We start from the raw sequence: 20,544 nt of genomic DNA, 5'->3' as shown, positions 1-20,544 counted from the left end.
CGATTAGGCACCGTTTGGAGTAACCACACTTATTCCCTTCGCAACTTCGCGACACTGAGGCTATGTTATCTCCTTCTCTGCGGGATGAATTATAGAATTTCGAAATAAAAAAGAAAACGTAGTTCTTTAAAGTCATCACACTTTATTTCTTTCTTGTATTCACTTGCAAGATCATGTGTCTGAACTAGTGTTGTGCTTTAATAAATCTTTTGACGATGTTCATTCATATGAATCTTTCACCAAAGGTTCATTCCGATGGCTTCATGAATCTTTTCGAATTCGGATTCGAATCTGCAAATCTTAATGAATCTTTCGAAACCTTAAAGAATCTTTATGAATCTTTCATGGATCTGTCACGCATCTCCACGATACTTTCATTAGCGGACCATGCGACCAAAAAAAAACAGAAAGGAGTCCTTCTACCCATTTTTGGCAGCTCACTTTTCATCTGTTGGTGTGTTTTTGGGATTCATGAATCTCTCGACGAAAGATTCATGAATCCCTAAAACGCTAATAATCTAGTGTTGTGCTTAATGAATCTTTTGGCGAGTTTCATTCGTATGATTTTTTTGACGAGATTCATTCATATGAATCTTTTGGCGAGATTCATTCATATGAATCGTTCACCTAAGATTCATTCCGATGGATTCCTGATTTTTTTGCGGATTCGAAGCTTCATAGCTTAATGCATCTTTCGAAACCTGAATGAATCTTCATGAATCTTTCATGGATCTGTCACGAATCTCTCCGATTCCTTCATAGGCGTGGACAATGCGACCAAACAAAAAAAAACAAAAGGGGTCCCTCAACCCATTTTTGATTGGTGACTTTTCATCAGTTGGTGTGTCTTAAGGATTCATGAATCTCTCGACGAAAGATTCATGAATCCCTTATAAGACAGAGATTCATTCAGATTCATGAATCTGAATCAGATTTACATAACTCTAAAAGAATCATTCAGATTCATGAATCTCAATCCGATTTACAGAACTCTAGTCAGAACGAATCTGTATGATGCAATTTTGGCTTCAACTTCCTTTCCTTTGAGAACAAATTTTATAACCCATTAGTTTACGTTCTCCTGCGCCCGGCCATCGGTGTCGTTTCGAAGTGGAACGAAGCGGTCGTAGCCGTTTAAAGTCGACGATTAACGACCGCTTTACCGCCCGCCACCAAATCGATTCAAGCTCAACCGCAAAGAAGCAAAGAAACAAACGGCAACAACAGTGTGTGCGCGCGCATGATTAAGCATCTTTTTGCTGGCGTCGTAAACACTGACAGGGGAAAGGAAAAACAATCCGCACATACCGCAAGCCGGGAGAAAACGGAACCACGTGAGCTAAATGCGTGGGTGTTGAAAGATAAGGGTAGGGGGGGGGGTTTGTAAGAAGTTTACCCCAAGGAAACCACATCCCGACGATTGAGAAAAGGAATAACTTTAACTAGTTAAAAATAAGCATCAGTTAACCTTCTTTAAACAAAAATGTTTGCCTTCGAAGCTAAGATACTTTTTTACACTACAGCACATTACATGACTCACTCAGATGAATGCCATTAGATTGGATCATGCAGAAAAATCCAATGTGAAAAATAATTTCAATAATTAATTTTAAAATGGATTTCCATTAAGTTTTCACTAGCTCACGATCGCACAGGCATGAAAACTAAACCACCGGTAATGGACCCTGCCTTCAAAAGCATCCAACAACCTTCCTCTGAGGCTGCTACGGGGGCCACCCTTTTCCCGAGTGGAAATTCAACGGGGCTTAGAGGAAAATATGAAACACAAACCGTGCGCCGCCATGATTGCAGTTACGTGTGTATTACTCGAGCTACCGAGGGAATCCCAGAGCTGGAGATGTGTGCGTCGTTTGCGGGTGTGTTTGCCACGATCACCCGGGGGGGGTCATCGATTGATCGCAAGTGTCGAACAAGTGAAAGTCTGCTACTTCGCAGCCGCCACCATCGCCATTTCAATCGGCTTTTTCCTCGTTTAAAAACCCCCGCTTGTGTTGCTATGTTCCTTTTTGTGTATATAACCCCCCCCCCCCCCCCGCCCGCCCGCCCGACGGGTGGAGGTGGGGGTGTTTCGCGCTCGCGATCTGTAATGACCCGGGTGAGGAATGCAACAATCGCACTCTGCACCCGCACCCATTCCACAAGCTTTTTTTTTCTTCTGCCCCGCCGTACGGTTATTATCGCGGTTTGTGCTTCAACTTTTTCCAGCTTCTTTTCCCGCGATTGGAATGTTTGGAGGAAGCAACCAACAAAAACAATTCCTGGGTACTCCGCGATAAGAAACCCGGGGCAATGAGAAATTCGATTGGTGGAATATTGCTTGATGATGTATGGCGTTTTCTGTTAGTTGGTAGCATTTTTCATAAATGAAATTAAAAAACATTCATGGATTAGTTTCATTTTAGTAAACTGTTCCGTAAAACTTGTTAAATCTACAGACTTCTCAAGAAACAAAAACTGATTCAAACGTTCTTTTTGAAGCAGCTCCCAAAAAAGTGATGCAAATACAAGTGCTTTCGATAAGAAAAAGTTCTCGTCATTTGAGCGATAAAACGAACGCGCCACGAACAAACCAGAACTTGTCAAAGCGGAAGTTTTCGTTCGCCCCAAATCGAAAGCAGGCTAGAAGGAACAACACTGAAATCGTTTGTGTGCCTAGTTACCCAAAGTTTGCCAGCCAACTATTAGCAGAAATTATTCGAATTCAGCAGTATCCAGAAGTTTTATCTCTAAAATTAAGGGTGAAAGTTATAGAAACTTTTAGCGAAACATCACAACTCTCATCCTGGGGTTCTTACAACAGAGAACAAAGCGTTCGCTCTGTAGATGAATCGAACCTAGTACGTCAATAGAGGCTAGGAACGCAAAAGAGTTTCGAGAAGTACAGCTAGCAGCAGTTGAGAAAAAAATGCCAATTCATAACTCAACAACCGTCACTAATGTTTTATCGTTCGGTATCGCTTTCATATTGCGCTCTAAATAATGCACCCACACCACTCCTGGCGGGGGAAAACTCCGTCTCGAAGTGGTGCATTGGTCCTTTTGTGTGAAGTGGTAAAAATGTTATCGATTCTTTTTTTTATGCCACCCTCATTGGCGTTACCTAGGAGAGAGCTCGCACGATAGACCTGTTTTTGCAACACTTTAAAATGTCTATCACATCAGACCTAGTTGCCAGAGAACTAAAAAGTCGGGAATACAATATAAAAAAGCAACCTTTCTGTCATATAAAAGAACTAGTATGACAAAACAACCAGTAGAGTAAAGAAAATAATGTAGAAAGAGAAAAATATGGAAAATTCATCAACGGAATAAACGTTTCAAAAATTCAATAAGGATTTCGGTGTCAACGTGAAAGATATACTAATCCACAATCCCAAATTGAACTAACCCTGGCATACCGATTCGCAGCCATTTTTCAAACAAACCTAATCCACCCACGCTCCCCCTCCAAAGAGCCCTCTCTTTTTAGCAACGTCACGATCCGCCAGACGGGCTCCATCCGGTTTTTGGAGCCGGAAAACCCCACCCCCCGGTCCCGACCATCCAATAGGGCAGGAGCATTGGTTGTCGTTCGAAAGTGGAATACTGCTCCAACACCGGAAGCCCGGAAGCGGCAGCCAGACAGACAAGGCGACGATGCAGCAACAAATCGACCCGGAGAGGGACTGCCCATTTCCATGGTGACATCGTGAAAGCGGGTGAGAAAAGAAAAAGGAAAAAGGCCGGCGGAGGACTTTGTTTCACGAAAATGCGCATCGTTGCGATTGAAGGTGTCGAGGCGTCATTGAACGCAAGTGACACGACTTTCCGGACCGATATCGACTTCACTTGTGGCTCGAGGGGGTGGGGGGGGGGGGGGAGGTGGGAAGAAATATGATCCCGAAACGTCAAATATTGGCCGCCCTTCAGGCAACGCAACACCTTTACGGAAGTTTATAACCATTGTGGATAAAGGGCAAACACACCGAAAGTCTACTCTTATCCGCTTTTGAAAGGCATGAAAACATCTTGCCATACCTTCGCAGAAATTTCTGAGCCAAATTCCCATGAACTTTCCATGATAGGTAAATAAAGCACATCATATCAAACAAACTTCCCAGTATGTTGGTGATGGCGTGGGATGAAAAACCACCCCAATTTTAGACAACTCATCAATATTCATAATAATTAATCACGGTTTCCTAGCCTTTCCCGAAATGGTAGATCGGGAGCTTTACATAAGAGAAGGTTTGCGTCCGGATGGCTCAGCACGATACAAGCGAAAGAATGTTCGAAGGCTAGATTACAATGTTTAAAAGGAGCTTAGGATGAGCTTTTTGACATGAATAATCTATAATAATATTTCAATCAAAAACAACCCAGCACGAATATCAAACATGCGTTGATAAAGCTGTTGAAAGCAATAAACACCACACGTAGAAATACAAAACTACTTACGATTTTCAAAGATTTTTTTTTATCATATTTAACTAAACAAAGGGTAAAATTCAATTTCGTCCTCTTGCCAGTTGGGAACCGACACGTAAAGGTAGCAATCTGCCAGCGACTCAATTTGTACCCAATCTAATATTTATAGGCGCCAGAAGCAGTCGGAACTAAGAAGCCGGAAATCGAAAGCTGCAAAAGCACGGTGTGAACTTTCAATATCTATCCAACCTGCACGTGACTAGCTCCGAGAAGCATATTCCACGTGCCAGCGTTTTGCACGGGGAGAATAGAATGTGTGTAGTAATCAAGAGGAGAAAAGTACACGGATTATGAGAAAACATCAAAGCAGAATGTGTTCCAAAAAGGATGAACTTCGGCATCCAGATAGACGATAGTTGGTTGATTAAATTTCAGTTTAATCTACCAGGAAAAAAAACCTACCCAAACATAATGCAACATACACTTCAAACATTTTAGTTTTTCATGAATATGTACACTTATTTAAGAAAATAAATAAAAAGCACTTTCAACTGAAAGGATCCTATCTTTTTTTTTATCTGCACTCTCAAAAACGTTTGAAACCGTACCGTAGGAAAATGGCAAACCGGGAACACCTTTTACTCAGCAAAGATGTTTTTACGACGCAAGGTGCAACGTTTTATCTTGACAGCGGAGCACCGTGCACTTGGTGATAAAAACGATGTCTTAATTTTTCCAGTTGTTTCCACTCAAGCCGAGGCGTGTGGAAGACCCGACACTGAGCGGAGGGAATGCGAGCCGATAGCGGGACAAATTATGAGAACGGCACACAAAAGGATGATGTCGGGGGTGTTTACTCAAGTCCATAAATCACTTCACTGTGTAGGGTCGTTAAATTATCTAAAGAACAGTAACAGTTCCTTTGATGTTCTAGTCAATGCCGGGGTGTGTGTGGAACACTCAATAAGACATAAAAAAGAGAGTATAATAAATATCTTAACACTAACAACTGATAAGTAAAAAGTAGAAAACAATTCAAAAGTAATTTTAAAAACTTTGCTCAACTGTTGTTTAACAGCTGACTTATTAGTAACATGAAAACAGAGAAAGTGAGTATATTGAGCAATTTTTGATCAATATTATCGATTTACCATACTCGGTTTATGGTCATGTAAAATGTGTAGTACATTAAACAAACATTTCGAACACGCCCAGCTGGAACTATAAGATCCATCTGTTGCACCAGTGAAATGAGGAGAAGTGGAACTAGCACTTACCGCTGCTTCGAGATGCAAGATATGCAAGGAAGAGGACATCCGTGAAAAAATCCGCATTTGTACTCTGGCATCGGTAAAAACTCTTTGTCGCATTGAAGCAAAATCGACGGAGCAGAAGGATCCGTTCGCCTGGCAATTCGAATAATCGCAATGCACGAGAAGAGACAGTTCGTTTTTTCTTTCTCCAGTTGATATTTTTCCAATACGATCTTTAATCCTGGGATTCACGATGGGCGAGATTTGCAGGGAAATATCAGCTAATCCTCGTTTTTTATACTACTTCCAAGCATGGAAGCAACAAACAAAGGATGTATGCACATGGAAATGAAGGAAAATGATGCCGCACACGATGTGTAATATTTTCAGGGACTGAAAATCAGAGATTTTCCCTGAATTTACAGGCTCGAGGACCGATTCGCTAAGCAGTCCATGGATCCAAGGGAGGATAAATTGTGACAAAGGTCGCCCGAGAGCAGCAGACATCATCAGGGAAGAAGAAAAGCTAACGTGCACATCGGGTATGTGTGTGACAGGATCCTGGGGATGCAAACCACACGCACACCACGATCGCAGGACAAAGTGAAAGGAGAAAGAAAGCATGTGCCATCGGTGGGTGGAAGCAAGAGAGATGATTCAACTTGCAAAAGGATATGCCGACCCGGGGGGACTATGACAGCTTCGACGCGGGAAGTGATGCTGTGTGTGTTAGTACAGGTTCACGCATACCATCATCGGCAAGTCAGGACAGTAAAGGATGTGTAGAACGTTTGATTCGATGTGAGAACGCACAGGTGCAGAGAGGACGAATGAAAGAATGCAGGTGTGCATTTTAAAATGGATATTCGCCCTGAAGTGCTGCTCCTTTACTTTGTTTATTCTAATTTTAGTTTTATTTAGCTGAAAGAATCTTTGAGATGCTTTTTTTTACCTATGTTTTCTAACTCTAGCTTCTCTATTTTATTATTAAAAAAAATGAAATGATTGAATTAACTTACCTTCAAAATCAAATGTGTTGCTTCGATGCATCTAACACGTTGGCCTGTCGTTGATGGCGGTTAATAATTCAAACATTTGCTTCTTTGTCCTTATTCACCGGACGGTATGAGCAAGGATGCATAAGGGAAAATGGGATCTTCCACTTCACTCGCTTTGATCTTGTGCACAGCCAACATCTTTTGAAAACACCAACACCACCAAGCCGCATGGCTCCGTTCGCGATCCCACCTCACCAGGTGTGTGTTGCAGAAAAGACACGGAATCCATCGTAAACAGACGGAAACATAGCACTTTTATTTTCATTCCCACGGAAGCCAACGTGCGGAGGTCACAGATATGAAGCCACGGAAGCCAACATGCGAGCATGGCAACACTACACCGCAGCACCCAACGAAACGGTGATCTTTCGTATTTAAATGTTCACACACCTGAACTTCAAACATGACAGAAAACAACGGCTTGGCACTTCATTCTTCTCTCGCGGGGTTTCTCACTGCGGCAGCATCCGACATTTCCATCGACAAATCCACCATATTTAATGCCCTTTCGATTGTATCTTTCATCATCCCAGCAACCCGTTTGACATCTTCTCGCGGTCCGTAGTATGACGTGAACTTGAAAAGCGGATCTTTTTTTTTCTTTGTGACTTTACAAAATCTTTATCACAGCGGATTCGTGCCACCATAAAAGCATAAGCTCCTCTTTTTCTTCTCTTTTTATGCTGCTCGTACATTACACATATCGCGACTACAAACTCCCCTCCCCCTACCCCTTCGCACCCCATGGGAATGCAATGGGAACCTGTGTGCCAGAACAAGATGGAGCATACACTCCAGAAAAAAAGATAAACGAAACGGAGGTAAACTTGTTTTGCTCGCTCTCTTTCACGCCTTCCAGCGGACTATTGCCACTCTCTCGCACAGACGCAATTTTGCAAAGAGCTGCGCCAACACATCACCAAAACGCGACGGTTCGCGGACGGACACCGCACCTACTCCCTGCACTTCCCCCCGCCAGAAATAGCAGACGCAGAGCTCCCCGCACCGCACATTCCTTTTCCAGCGCCTGCTACACTTGTCACCCCCCCACCAACGCCCTTTCACCTTTTCACCCCCTTCACAACCAAAGCACCAGCAGCGCTTTCTTGCAGCATAAACGCGCTTGACACAGACCGCAGCATTCCTCACTTCTCCACAAACTCTTCTTCCACAACACTACTCCATCTTTGGGCCACGATGGCGACGAACAAACGATTCCCCTAGCACCCTTTAGCGATTTCTTTCTGCCCTTTTGGCTTGCCCACTTGGATGCATCGCTCGTTCGATAACTTTAGTCGCTCGATCGGAGGATGTTTTTTGCCAGCTTGTTTTACAAAATCTACGATCGCTTGCGTACCGTGATGGGCTTTGTGATCATTTCTTCGTACACCTTCCCTCGCCCCCCGGGACCCCTTACATGTTCTTTACGATCATGCTGCAGTTTCACGCACACATTCTCACTTCAGTATCCAAAGGCGCTTTGTTGACACCGCACAATACTAACCGCGTTAAACCGAATCGCGTAAGATCTTCGCAATTTTTGCACGCCACAACTTCAGGAAGATTTGTTTCCAATATTTCACTAACAACACCACATTCAAGAGCAAACACCCAAAAAACTGTCAAACGGAGATACGACGATTTGCCTCTAGCAGCGAAACTTCCTCACGTCCGAATCTTCCGAAGTTCGGACGCCGACTAAAGCAGATTGAGATTTTACGTTGTTTTCTTGTTTTTCTATTATTTCTCTCAGAGAAACAATGAGATCACGAACACATTCGCATGGTGTGCACCAACACTACTTCCACTCCGTATATGGACACGTTTCAAATCGGCTAAAATAGGCCAATTTGTTGATAACTTGTGATTCTTTCAGCCGATTTTTACAATCGACCCCTTAAATGAAAGGTCTTTTTCAGACCAACAACTTTGTGCAAGTGCAGATTTTTCATCGTACCTAGTTTTTGAGGAAATTAATTACAGTATTCGCAATGGCGGCCGTGTGTCATTTGTGACATTCACACCGAACCGGTACCGGTAGATTACCGATTCGACGACCTTCGCGGACCAACATTTTTACAATTCAGTTAAAAATGTTTGAAATTTGCAAAATGTTTAAAATTTTCGGATCTGAGATAAAACTTCAAATGCATCTATCGTACTTACCACCATCATTCTGTAAGCTTAGTTCATTAACTGATGAATCTGCGTTTGGCGAACTAGACGAATGTACTGTTTCTTCCGGAAGTGCAACGTGCAAGCTTTCCAGTTTTTGGCGAGTAGTTTCTTCTTCACAATCATCTGAAAAAAAAATCCCAATTGTTGATGCTGGAGATTGAATCTGCTAATACACCAGAGTATCATTTTTATTACTTTAATACATTGGTCGACCACACTAGCGATATCTAAACTATTTACAATCTAACCGTTTACAAAGCAAGACTCGACGACCCGTACCGTACATAAATGAGCCCCAAAATGCGAAATGAGTCTATTTTATATTTACATAAATACGTATGCCATACGTATCCGTGAACTTTATTCAAGCGATTCATTTCCCGAGTAAAATATGTTTCAGATTCTGTCCTACTACTTTATAAGCAGAAATTTTGTCTTTCAATTCTGGTGGTAATCCCGTAAGCGATGGATTGATGATAGGAATAAATTGTTGATACATCATAGCCGCAAAGGGTACGAAAAGTTCATTTTTGAGCTTCACCGAGAGTTGCTTCAACGATTGAAAGCATAAAGGCAACCGCACGGCATTGATCGATGGTACATGGAAATTGACTGGTATCACGGAACAGGGATTTATCGAGATCGTTTTGGTACAATTCGAAATAAGGTTGACAATCATCAACTCAGCACTGGGCAGTGCAACTATTTCGCAAGTTGCGCGGCCGTCTGGAATGTCCCCGTGTGCAAAAACCATCTCGAGACGATAGGCTTTAGATGCATCCCGGAAGCATTCCATCGGAAGCCGGGTAGCGAAATGTTTAACGAGCCGTACATCGAACGTACGATAAATGTGTACTTTGTCTGGCCTACATTTGTCAGGCAATGAGGCTCCGGCCGGTATCAGTCCCGATTCGAGGGCGATCACATAGATTAGTACTATCATCAGATCGCACCGGCTTATCTCCCTGACGTCTTTTTTACAGTTGGCCAAAAAATGTCGTAATGCCAGTTCCAGCGACGGCGTTAGCGACGCTCGGTGACTGTCCTCTACGAGCAACTGTACCGTCTTCCAGTCGGTTTGGGAACTGACGAGAATAGGGCGATATCCTACAATGAAAGCGACACAAAAATTACCTTAGCACCCAATCGACAACGTTCCTACAGACACACGTAACCTTATGAAATAAATGCTACGCCTTAACTACCGTGCAAGCTACCGTCACCAGAAAACCATTCTATTAGTTAACCAAGCGTTCTGACTCATACTGGAAGTGATTAGCAAGCCCAGTGCCTACCTTCTGCTTCTTCTGCTACCGTTTCAAGTGGGGATCGACTTCTTTCGTGATCGTCGTCCACTTTTGGCAATGCCCGTGGATTTTCATTACTATTCTCAGCCATCTCAGGCACTATGAGTTAGCGTATTTTATAGAAGGTTCAATAGTACTGGAACCATTTAGGTGCAATACCAATAGTTCCTTGGCTGCTTCCGTTCAACAAGTTGGGCGTGTTGTTGTTGTTGTTACTGCTATCCTTTGAACATGCGAAGCACCTCAAGTGAGGAATCCTTAATCGAAGCACAATAAAGCTGTGTTGAAAGACACAAGCGGCCGTATAAGCCGCAGGATACGCAGGGATCAGCTAAATTTGAAAGTAAACACTGAACTGGAACCTTTCGCAGTTTCATTGCAAAAGTGACAGTGCCTGTCAGTCCGACATGAAGTTTAGTCATCAAAATAGAAATGATGCATTTTACAGGGTGTTCAAAAACATTGTACCATTCGTAGCACTATAATAGTTGTAGAAAATACGATTTTTTGTCCTTTCTCACTCACTAGGTTCATAGGACATTGGGTGTAAATATATTCTTCGGAAAATTGAATAAATACAATGCCAGCAGTTGGTTGTTCAGTGTTGCCGTATATTTATCGTATGTTCCACTCTGGATGGGGTATCTTCCATGATCCAATTTTTAAGTGTTGAATGTTAAGTGTCAGGATTAGCCTGGACCGGATGCATGTTGCCATTCTTTTGCTTCCTGGCGTTCTTAGAACGGAATTAGTGAAAATGGAGCGTAAAACATAGAACCTAGCCTCAGGTCAGCACAGCTGTTCGGGGCATTTGTAATGGATACTCTTCTATCGATGCGGATGGTCTTGAACAATAGTTAAACGATGTTCATGTTCTCATGGAGGTACTACAAATCAACACGAACGTTTCCTGTGTCTAGAATCGAATGCTCGCAAATTGTGGAATCGAGTGCAAACATTGCTCGAGCATGAGCTAATTGTTGAATGTATGAAAAAAAAACTTAACCTTACAGAAGAATGTAAATAGGACACTGACGCATGTACGAAACAAAGGGCCGGCGGGGAAACAGACGTATACGGGAACCGCTTCTTCCTTGTGGTACAATTCTATCCAGCCTAAAGTCTTGTCGTTTTTGCGGGTAGATGTAGCAGGGTGTGGTGGCTGACGAATGTTTCGCTGTAGAAAACTATTACTTTCGCGATTTTTTACTCTTATGATGGTTTCCATCTCGACTGTCGTCCCGCGATCGCTTGTGACTACTGCTGTGGCGATCGTGTTTGCTGCTGCTGCCTCCGCCACTGCTGCTGCGGTGCTTATCGTTGTGTTTATCCTTGTGGTTCTTGTCCCGGCTGCTGCCGTGTTTCGACGAGGAGCTATAAGTAAAAGTTCATAAGTGAGTAAAACAATACGTTTCGTGGAGTATAGTAATAATTGCCGGAATAACTGAAAAGCAATCCGAACCCGGTTTCAAAAAAACAAAAAAAAAAAGGCACAGCTAAACTGCGCCTCGTGGGTTACAGATATGCAAAGAAAACAAAATTATTCTAATGTGTACGAAACGGACGAAACATAAAGGAAGAATTTTAGTTCGATTTCTCTAATAATGACCTGCGATGATGATCATGTCGTTTCTTCGATGACGCTACAGCCCGATCCCGTCTGTTACGAGCAATTTTACCACCATCACCACAAACAATCCGAAAAAAGAGCACCGGTGGGGAAGCATGCGGACATGAGAGTAGTTTTTGGTTTGATTTAATGAGTGAGATTATGTGAATAAGCATTTAGCAAACGGGAAGTGATGTAGCTTGACTAGAGAAAATAAATCTATCGCTGCATCACACAAGCCGCCAAAGCATTCTGTGAAAGGGACAGATAAATAGATATCGACTTAACCTACCTGTGGTGAGAGCGTTTCTTCGATGCGCCACGATCGTCAAAGTCATCCTTCTCCCGGTTTCGATCCTCTTCGGCCGCTTCCCGCTCCAAATCGGACCAATCCTTTCCGGATTCCTCGTCCGACCCGAGATCTGAGATGCAATGTAAAACACAGTATGAAAAAATCCAATGACAGCATGCAAATACGAAGGATAATTTTCTTACCCTCCTCACTTCCGGTATCGTCATCTTCGGACGCCTCAGAATAGTCCTCCGAGTCCGACTCCTCCTCATCGTCGTCGTCCGTTGGTTCATACGCATCGTCCTCCTCGTCCTCGGTTTCACTGTTCGGTGCACCTTCACCCTCCGACTCGGGATCGAGGAAGGTCCAGCCGCCATTCTCGAAGAACCCGTCTGGATCGTCCGTGATGGTTTTCATAATCTTTGCCCAATTCAACGATTGAATACCCTCCGAGTAGCGAATGTCGCACGAGCTGAAAGGAGAATTACAACAAACGACGATTAAATTGCTGAAAAATTTGAATTTGGAAGCATCAGGACTCACTTTAACCATTCCTTAACGTGATCGAGCATATTCATTGGTATCGCATTTACCATTGCTGTCTTGTGTTGGTAGTTCTTAAACACGAATATCATATCGAAGTTACGCAGGTGGAACTGCACGCGCTCGAAGTGTACCAGCTCCACGTCCTCGAGCGTTATGACAAACGGGGGCCACTCGGTCAGGTTAACCAGGCTGCCGGAGGTGGGCTGTAGTAATACTGTGCTGCGGAACGGTGCACCCGGGAAGCCAAGCTCCTTGAAGGGTGTGTCGAACTCGATCTGCTGCTTCGTCATCGTTTCCACCTTCTCGCAGAAACTCTTGAACGCCGTCTTAAGCTTGTGGCGCAGCTCTCGCTCGGCCTGCTCAGCCGCCAGATCATCCCGATCGTGCATATGCTGGTGCTTGCCCAGATCGGTTGTAATTTCACCCACCTCCGTGTAGAACTGTACGTCCAGGTGCTTCTTTTTGCCGAACATGATGGCGTGCTTGAGATGGAAGTGCAGCAGAATAATCATCTCACCATCGCACGGTTGGAAGAATGCACTCTTGATATTGTTGTACAGGATGTCCACCTTGTCGCCGCGCACGGACGTGTAGCGGAATCCGTTCACGTGTGCCTCGAGTGCGCCCGTCATGCGCTTGCTAACAATGTTCGGACGGATGTACAAATCCTTCAGCTTCGGGTTACCCTTGTTCTGCGACATCACCAGTGTGTCTTGCTTAACAAGGTCCTCTTTTTCGCGCTCCTCCGCTTCGCGCGTCTTGAAACGCTTCTGCACCTCCTTGATCAACCGGAACGCGGTGTTGAGATTCGACGACGGTGCCGCTATTTCACCCGGTTCCTTGGTGTTCGTAGAGCGGTAAGTGCTGTATAGGAAGGAGAATTTCGAAATAGATCATTACACGATCGATCAACATGTTAATGTCGTTTCTCCTGGCAACTTACACCTCCTTTACGAACGTTGCGTCCGGATTCAGGTACATTCCCGACTCGTTCCGGCCCATCGTTGCTCCCGGGTGGAAAAAGTTGATTCGCAAGTACGTGTAATCACCCTCCACCGACTGGGAGATGTTTTTGATGGTCGAAATGTGGAACGGAACAGGCACACCAAAGATCGGCATGATGACCGTTTCGTACTTGCGATCTGAAGGCGAAAGGGAAACATAATCGTGATGTTAATAAGTTCAATCGAAGTTGCCGTAGTTTCCTTCCTGACTCACCAACATACAGCTTCAGCTCCTTCACCTCCGGCTCGCGTGGCATCTGATTGACGCTCTTGTACGAGACGGTCGATTTACGAACCTTTTCTGCCTCCTTACCACCCGCCTGTTTCGCCAGTCGCTCCTTCGCCTTCTCGTTCAGCGCTATGGCAAGCTCCTTCTGATGCTGCTTGCGCTTTTCCTCCGAGCTTTGCTCGTTGCGGAGCTTACTCTCCAGCACCGTCGTCCGCTTACCACTACGCCCGAGTATCTCCGGGCCCGGTTCCTTTTCCTGCTCCTCTTCCTCCTCGTCATCGTCATCGTCGTCCTTCAGGAAGATGCCAATGTTTTTGATCTTCTTCTTCGACTGCGTCAGGACGGCAGCCTGCGAGTCGTCGGTCACAAGCACCGTGTCACCGACGAACAGCGCGTACATTTTCGATTCCTTGTCAGATGCTTCGGAGTTTTCAAGTCCCGCCAAACCCACGTTCAAGCTGAACACCATGCCCTTTCGAAGCACAGCCGCACATTTTGGTCCGATCGTGATCGAGTTCTCGCGGAACTCGAGTCCCATCGCGAAACCGAACGATTTCGTTAGCTTGTCCACCAGCTTCGGTTCTTCCTTTTTGGCGTACTCGAGCCCAACGTCGTACACGTCCGACAGCTTCTTACCGGGAACGAGATTTTTCAGCAGCTCCTCCTCCAGGTTCAACAGAAAGTTGTAATGCTTCTGGATGGTTTCGGTCGGGTTGACCAGCAACGTGCGGACAATGTTCGAGCAGTACGACTTGTATCGCGCCCCAAGCGCACAAATGATAGATCCAAAGTGGAGATAGTTCTTGTCACTGAACGCGCTAAACTTTAGGCTGTAGTTGCCGCCCGACTGGATGATGGCCGGATAGCACATGTCCAGCTGATTTGTGTCCACGCCGGAAACGTACTTCTTGTCCGTCAGGGCCGACTCTACTCCTTCTGCTAACTTAACGTGTTTCACTTTCTATAAAGCATTTCCGAAACAAAACCAAACGTTTTGAATCAATCATTCACCCGATGGTTACAACATTTACGTACCTTGTCTGCGTCAATTATCTCCATAATGTGATCCTTCAGATACTTGTTGAACACGTCGATCGTCACCAGACAAGCTTTCTTAATCGTGATAAGCTCCGAGTCCTCCTTGGGGCACATAATGTACCCTATCGGTACGCTTATGTCGACGTTCGTCAGATGCTTGTCCTTTAGGAACGCGCGCCAGTTCTCGCAGAACTCACCGGGGAAATTGTCCTTCGTAAAAACGCCTACCGTTTTGCCGGCCTTGGATGACTTCATTGCCTCGTACAGCTTTTCATAGTTGGCCTTATCTTTGTCGTTCTGAAAGGCAGGGGTTAAGAATTTTAAACATACTCCATCAATGTACAATAAATATCCGTTTCTTCCCCTTACCTTATCCCGGACCAATAGCCGAATCGGTGGCAAGCTATCCTCGGCATCTTTCTCGATTTGTTTGAGGAATTCGATCTTCTTCTTGCTCGTCAAAAACACGATGGCGTTGTCGCAAAAGACGCTGATCGTATCGGTCAGCTCGTACCCAAAAAGCCATGTTTGCAGTGAAGTCGACTTACTGTAGAATGTTTCCTCATCGACCCCGACGGCTGTCATGATGCAGTCGACCTTTGACAGCGAATCATCGTGTCGGAATTCTGGATCCTGCAAGGAAAGAACGTAATCAGCATTGCGAAAAAAGTATGTGCTAGCATTGTTTCGAGGCTATGTATGCAAGACGGATTAATGATGTCACAGGCTATGGTTACTGTTATTACCTTCCAGTTCGCATACAGACGCTTTATCCGCCGGAAGAAGCAATCTTTGTCCAGCACGATGTTCGACATGTTGATGAAGCTTTGCTTCTGCTTTGATCCGTCCGCGGGAGGGAAAGGCTACAACCGACCGGATCACGTTCGCCTATATGCTTTTTTCGGATTAGATACAAAATTGCTTAACTTCTTTCTTGTGCGCAAGCAGTTTGTTCCCCACTGACGGCTTTCACATCAAGCAACCACTTCGCCTTCCTTGCTTAGAAGCTTCTTGCAGCACACGGACACACAATTTACACGTTCTTCTACAATAACGAACTCACAAGATAGAGAATTTACACTCGCGACAAGGATATTCTGGTACGGCACCCCGAAAAATACTGTTTTTCCAATCCCCGCACACGGAGAACAGCCTTTTCACGCGAAATGCGCTGCACGAAGGCGGCTTGCAAATAAATAACAATATGGCGACCACGTCCGAAGCACACCGGCGATGTTTCACTCCGACTAATAATGCCGCTACTGTTTCTGTTCCTTTCACACTAGTCGCGAAACCAGACGCCACCAAATGCATCCGTCTCTTCCAATCGCACGCGCTTACAGCTGCTTGCTCTTTCGGACGAAAGGCGCGCGTTTCAAATTGCTTGACCGGTGCAGTGTCAAAACCGCGCTTTTCCGTTTTTCTGCAGCTGACAGTCTAATTTGTTGACAATCGTGGTTTGTTGACGACATTTCCTAAAAATAATTGTTTTTATAATTTTAACATAAATTTATGGAAATAATCCTACAGGAAATGAGGGATAAAACCCTATTCAACTATATGAATCGGAAATGTTAAACGTTTTGTAGGTGTCGCTTTCGTAATTCACAATTTTCTTAGCATTGTCATACGTCTTTTTGCAGTGAAGATTTCGACGCTTCGGACAATTAGACAAGGAGGGAAAAGGAGATCGATGGAAAATTTTGGCGGCATTCTGTACTGCCTTTGCGCTCTTGGAGCACGTACTTCATCATTTCACGATTGGATTTCCCAGGCAGAGGACGCTTCACCGGACACAGCGGAAAGAGAACAAGTGCTACAAAAAACCAACCACGTAGTGAAGTAGTGAAGGGCTAATTATTCCTTATTTGTGATTTGTATACGTGTTGAAAAGTGCTCAATTGCAGTGAAAATGGTTCTGGAGAAGGAAAACTTTGCTGATAACATGGAGGTTCTGATTAAGGTAAGTGGCACTGGGGCAGGGAATGGGTTTAAATATGTACCTTTACGGTGCCGGGGGATGGCGTCGTCTCGTGTTTGGTATGGTATTGTCCCTTTAAATTATTCTCAAGAAAATTACTTTTCACGTATTTTACTGCTATGAATTCATGGCTCTTTACTGCCTTTCCTTCTTTGAAATATGTTGTGGAAAGCTTGTTCTTCTCTGAACGAAACATAAGGGCCAACATGCTCGTTTCTAGAGCATTCCGTAACCCAACGCCATCGAAAACCCGATCTTATGTACTTCACCTATTCAGAGAGGAAGTAAAAGTAGATGAATATTTCACAATCATTGCTAAGTGACACGTTACAATCCCGCGCGTTTTTCATTCGTGACATTTGAGTTTCCCTCCAAAACGCATTGCAATTTCCCTCCAAATGCGCCGCTTCGCGCTGATAAATTGTTCGCAGCGGTTTCCGCAAGCGTTGTTCGTAGTCATGAAAATACTTGTATCGGCGTGGGGTGGACAACTGCGTGTGTTCGCAACAACGCCATCAAGTATGAGGTGATGTTCAAATCTTGTGAACACACATAAGGCACTTCACTTCCTGTGTCGAAGTTACAATAAAATTTTCCTGGATTTTTGAACCACACTGTTCTTCAAGTAACGTTTTTAACGACTAGTAAATTAAATAACTTTCATTTCATGCGTCTCTTTAACATGCACACTCAAAATCAGCTGTTTATGAAACGAGCGGGTTTTTGGGAAATGGAAGATATCGTGAAGAATGGAAGAAAAAAAGGCGCGCACGAATGTCCGCGTCAAATGCCTCGCATTTGGCCTGATCTGTCAAACACGCGCATTCGCAGAAATTGCTCGCGCGGTGCTAGTGAAATAAAAAACGTAAACAAGAAATGGTCCCTGAACTACTACACCGAAGGGCCTGGTGCCTGCAATCGTGCCACTTGGTCCAGAGATCGAAAAATAGTTGTTTGTGAAGACGCTTCGAATCAAGAAACCAGACATGTTTCGCTTGTCGTAGTAAAGGAAAAAATCAGCTTTCCATCTTAGTAAGCTTCTCATTGCAATATCATGCTGAATCGCACTGCACTAGCAACTTTCTTGTGCGAACAGCCGATAATTGTATTCTGAATATTCATTGTTGTTCTATGACGAATTTGATTTTGCTCTGTAGAACACCCACAAAGTGCTGACAGAAAGTGGAGCAAACGTGACTGCAGTAACGCAGACTACGAAGTCCCAAAGCACCATCACCGCTGACGAGACGATGGATGAGAACAAGGTGATGGTGACCGAGTCCTCAGTTGAGGATCCCAAGGAGTTGGCTAAGACCGAGCTGTCGGAGGTTCACTTGCATGAGCAGACACCGTTCGATCCGTCCATCGAACCACTGCTCAAGGATAATCCACGTCGGTTTGTCATCTTCCCGATTCAATATCAAGACATCTGGCAGATGTACAAGAAGGTAAGTGAATTACGCAACATTAAACTATTCCCGATAGTTACTATTTCTTTGTTCCTCCGTTTCTTCCTCATCTAGGCCGAGGCATCCTTCTGGACTGTAGAGGAGGTGGACCTATCAAAGGATATGAAGGATTGGGAGTCGTTGAAGCCGAGCGAACGTCATTTCATCTCGCACGTGCTCGCTTTCTTCGCTGCGTCGGACGGAATCGTAAACGAGAATCTGGTCGAACGATTCAGCCAGGAAGTGCAGGTGACCGAAGCGCGCTGTTTCTATGGTTTCCAGATCGCCATGGAAAACGTCCACAGCGAGATGTACTCTCTGCTGATCGACACGTACATTCGTGACCCGAAGGAACGGTAGGTTCAGCCCCGTAATGTTTACCTTGAAACTTGTCTGAGCAATACCTGTGTTTCATCCCTTCTTTTCGTAGCGAATTCCTCTTCAATGCCATAGAAACGCTACCGTGTGTGAAGAAGAAGGCTGATTGGGCCCTGAACTGGATTTCGAGCAAGAAAGCCAACTTCGGCGAGCGTGTTGTCGCGTTTGCCGCCGTCGAGGGAATCTTCTTCAGCGGTAGCTTTGCCGCTATTTTCTGGCTTAAGAAGCGAGGGCTGATGCCGGGTTTGACGTTCTCGAACGAGCTAATTTCGCGTGACGAGGGCTTGCACTGCGATTTTGCTTGCCTTATGTTCAAGTATCTGGTGCAGAAGCCGACGCGCGAGCGTGTGACCAGCATCATTCGCGATGCGGTGGTGATCGAACAGGAGTTCCTTACCAAGGCGTTGCCGGTCGATATGCTGGGCATGAACTGTGACCTGATGTCGCAGTACATCGAGTTCGTTGCCGATCGGCTTCTGGTGGAGTTGGGCTGCGAAAAGGTAAGTGTACTTTTCTTTGATATTCGATCTTACATGGGCTAAGAGAGCTAATGTTAACCTTATGATGTTGTGTTCTTTTTTTTCAGGTCTATAACACAAAAAATCCCTTCAACTTCATGGAGTTCATCTCACTGGAGGGAAAAACAAACTTCTTCGAAAAGAAGGTTGGCGAATATCAGAAGTGGGGCGTGATGGCTAACCGACTGGACAACGTGTTCACGCTGGATGCGGATTTCTGAGCGTGCTTTAGTATTCCGATTAAACATCGGTAGTCTTCACTATTTTTTTCATGAACAATTTGGAAACGCAGCTGGAATGCATTAACTTACCGAAGGAGTCCCTTTGTACGTCCACTATTGTTGGGCATTGGAGGTATTGAACGAACGACAAACACAACAGTGGCAATAGTGTGATTTATTAGCTGAGTGCGTCTCTGGCCACATCATCATCCATATTTTTTTTGTAAGGTGAAATTCTATTTTATTTAGTTTCAAATTATTTTCGATCCAGATTGTAGTTTTTTGGACAGAAGTAAGACGTCATGATCAGCTTGATTTTGTAGTTTTTATTAGATGATAAACGATTGGGTTGTATTTGCACGCTAAATACCAGTTAACTTTTCCATTATTGTTTGTCCGATGCAATAGTATAAATCCAACCCATATGTGTCACGCGTAGGTTATTAGACGATTAGTTTAAATAGTGGGATCTCATTGAGATGTTGAACGTGTGAACAAGGGGAAAATTATAGATCCACCATCGGGCTGGGGATACCTACACCGAGACGACGTGCTAGGCAGGGAGGAGCAACATGTTGAAATGCATGTTGTGTTCACCCACATCTCTAGCACTTGAATCGCTTAGAGCTAAGAGAAAAGTAACGAATATCGGATTTTACTCTGATCAAACGTCTGGACGCTACGGTTGCGTAAGAGAGCAAAAGTGCTTATTTGTAAAATCTAATTGTAATTATTACGTACTAATGTTTAAATCTATATACAACACTATGTGAATGAATCGACATCTTTTTGGTGCATCTTCTAAAATAAAGGTGTTTATTATATAAAAATAACATTGTCTCGTAATGAGTTTATATGAATTATATGCAAAAGCAACAAACCCGAACCACTCTTTTAGTAAACATGACTTTTTACATAAAATGTTAGGGCATAACCTCAGCTGAGGTCCTCCCCTCCTCGTCCCATCGTTTGCACGATTGCGTCGTTACCAATTTTGGTTTATGCAATTCGTCAATTTTTACTAAAATAAACAGCCAACTCTAGAGCCATTCATCG

At 44.3% G+C, this 20,544-nt stretch overlaps 3 protein-coding genes across 4 annotated transcripts; 1 reads left to right on the top strand and 2 right to left on the bottom strand.

Annotated features, from left to right (window-relative positions):
• Window positions 1-9,079: 9,079 nt before the first annotated feature.
• LOC131263746 (uncharacterized) lies at window positions 9,080-10,560 on the bottom strand. The gene is made up of 2 exons (XM_058266003.1): window positions 10,213-10,560; window positions 9,080-10,024 (listed from the first exon to the last, which is right to left on the bottom strand). The coding sequence occupies exons 1-2, from the start codon at window positions 10,313-10,315 to the stop codon at window positions 9,291-9,293; spliced, it is 837 nt and encodes a 278-aa protein (XP_058121986.1). The 5' UTR covers window positions 10,316-10,560; the 3' UTR covers window positions 9,080-9,290.
• Window positions 10,561-10,814: 254 nt separating this feature from the next.
• On the bottom strand, window positions 10,815-16,108 carry LOC131266823 (FACT complex subunit spt16). 2 transcript variants are annotated; one of them, XM_058269472.1, is made up of 10 exons: window positions 15,689-16,108; window positions 15,312-15,575; window positions 14,940-15,239; window positions 13,890-14,865; window positions 13,615-13,813; window positions 12,669-13,535; window positions 12,329-12,597; window positions 12,126-12,255; window positions 11,834-11,884; window positions 10,815-11,598 (listed from the first exon to the last, which is right to left on the bottom strand). In XM_058269472.1, exons 1-10 carry the CDS (start codon window positions 15,755-15,757, stop codon window positions 11,415-11,417), a joined length of 3,309 nt encoding a protein of 1,102 aa, XP_058125455.1. In that variant the 5' UTR covers window positions 15,758-16,108; the 3' UTR covers window positions 10,815-11,414. The 2 variants fall into 2 exon arrangements, with proteins under 2 accessions (XP_058125455.1, XP_058125456.1); XM_058269473.1 differs by lacking the exon at window positions 11,834-11,884.
• Window positions 16,109-16,689: 581 nt separating this feature from the next.
• Window positions 16,690-20,321, top strand: LOC131267651 (ribonucleoside-diphosphate reductase subunit M2). The gene is made up of 5 exons (XM_058270578.1): window positions 16,690-16,905; window positions 18,081-18,371; window positions 18,447-18,727; window positions 18,802-19,249; window positions 19,336-20,321. Exons 1-5 carry the CDS (start codon window positions 16,855-16,857, stop codon window positions 19,486-19,488), a joined length of 1,224 nt encoding a protein of 407 aa, XP_058126561.1. The 5' UTR covers window positions 16,690-16,854; the 3' UTR covers window positions 19,489-20,321.
• Window positions 20,322-20,544: the final 223 nt, after the last annotated feature.

This window comes from Anopheles coustani, chromosome 2 (genome assembly GCF_943734705.1).
Source record: "Anopheles coustani chromosome 2, idAnoCousDA_361_x.2, whole genome shotgun sequence".
NCBI lineage: Eukaryota > Metazoa > Arthropoda > Insecta > Diptera > Culicidae > Anopheles > Anopheles coustani.
Note: the sequence above shows the minus strand (reverse complement) of the source record. Positions and strands in the feature narration are given on the sequence as shown.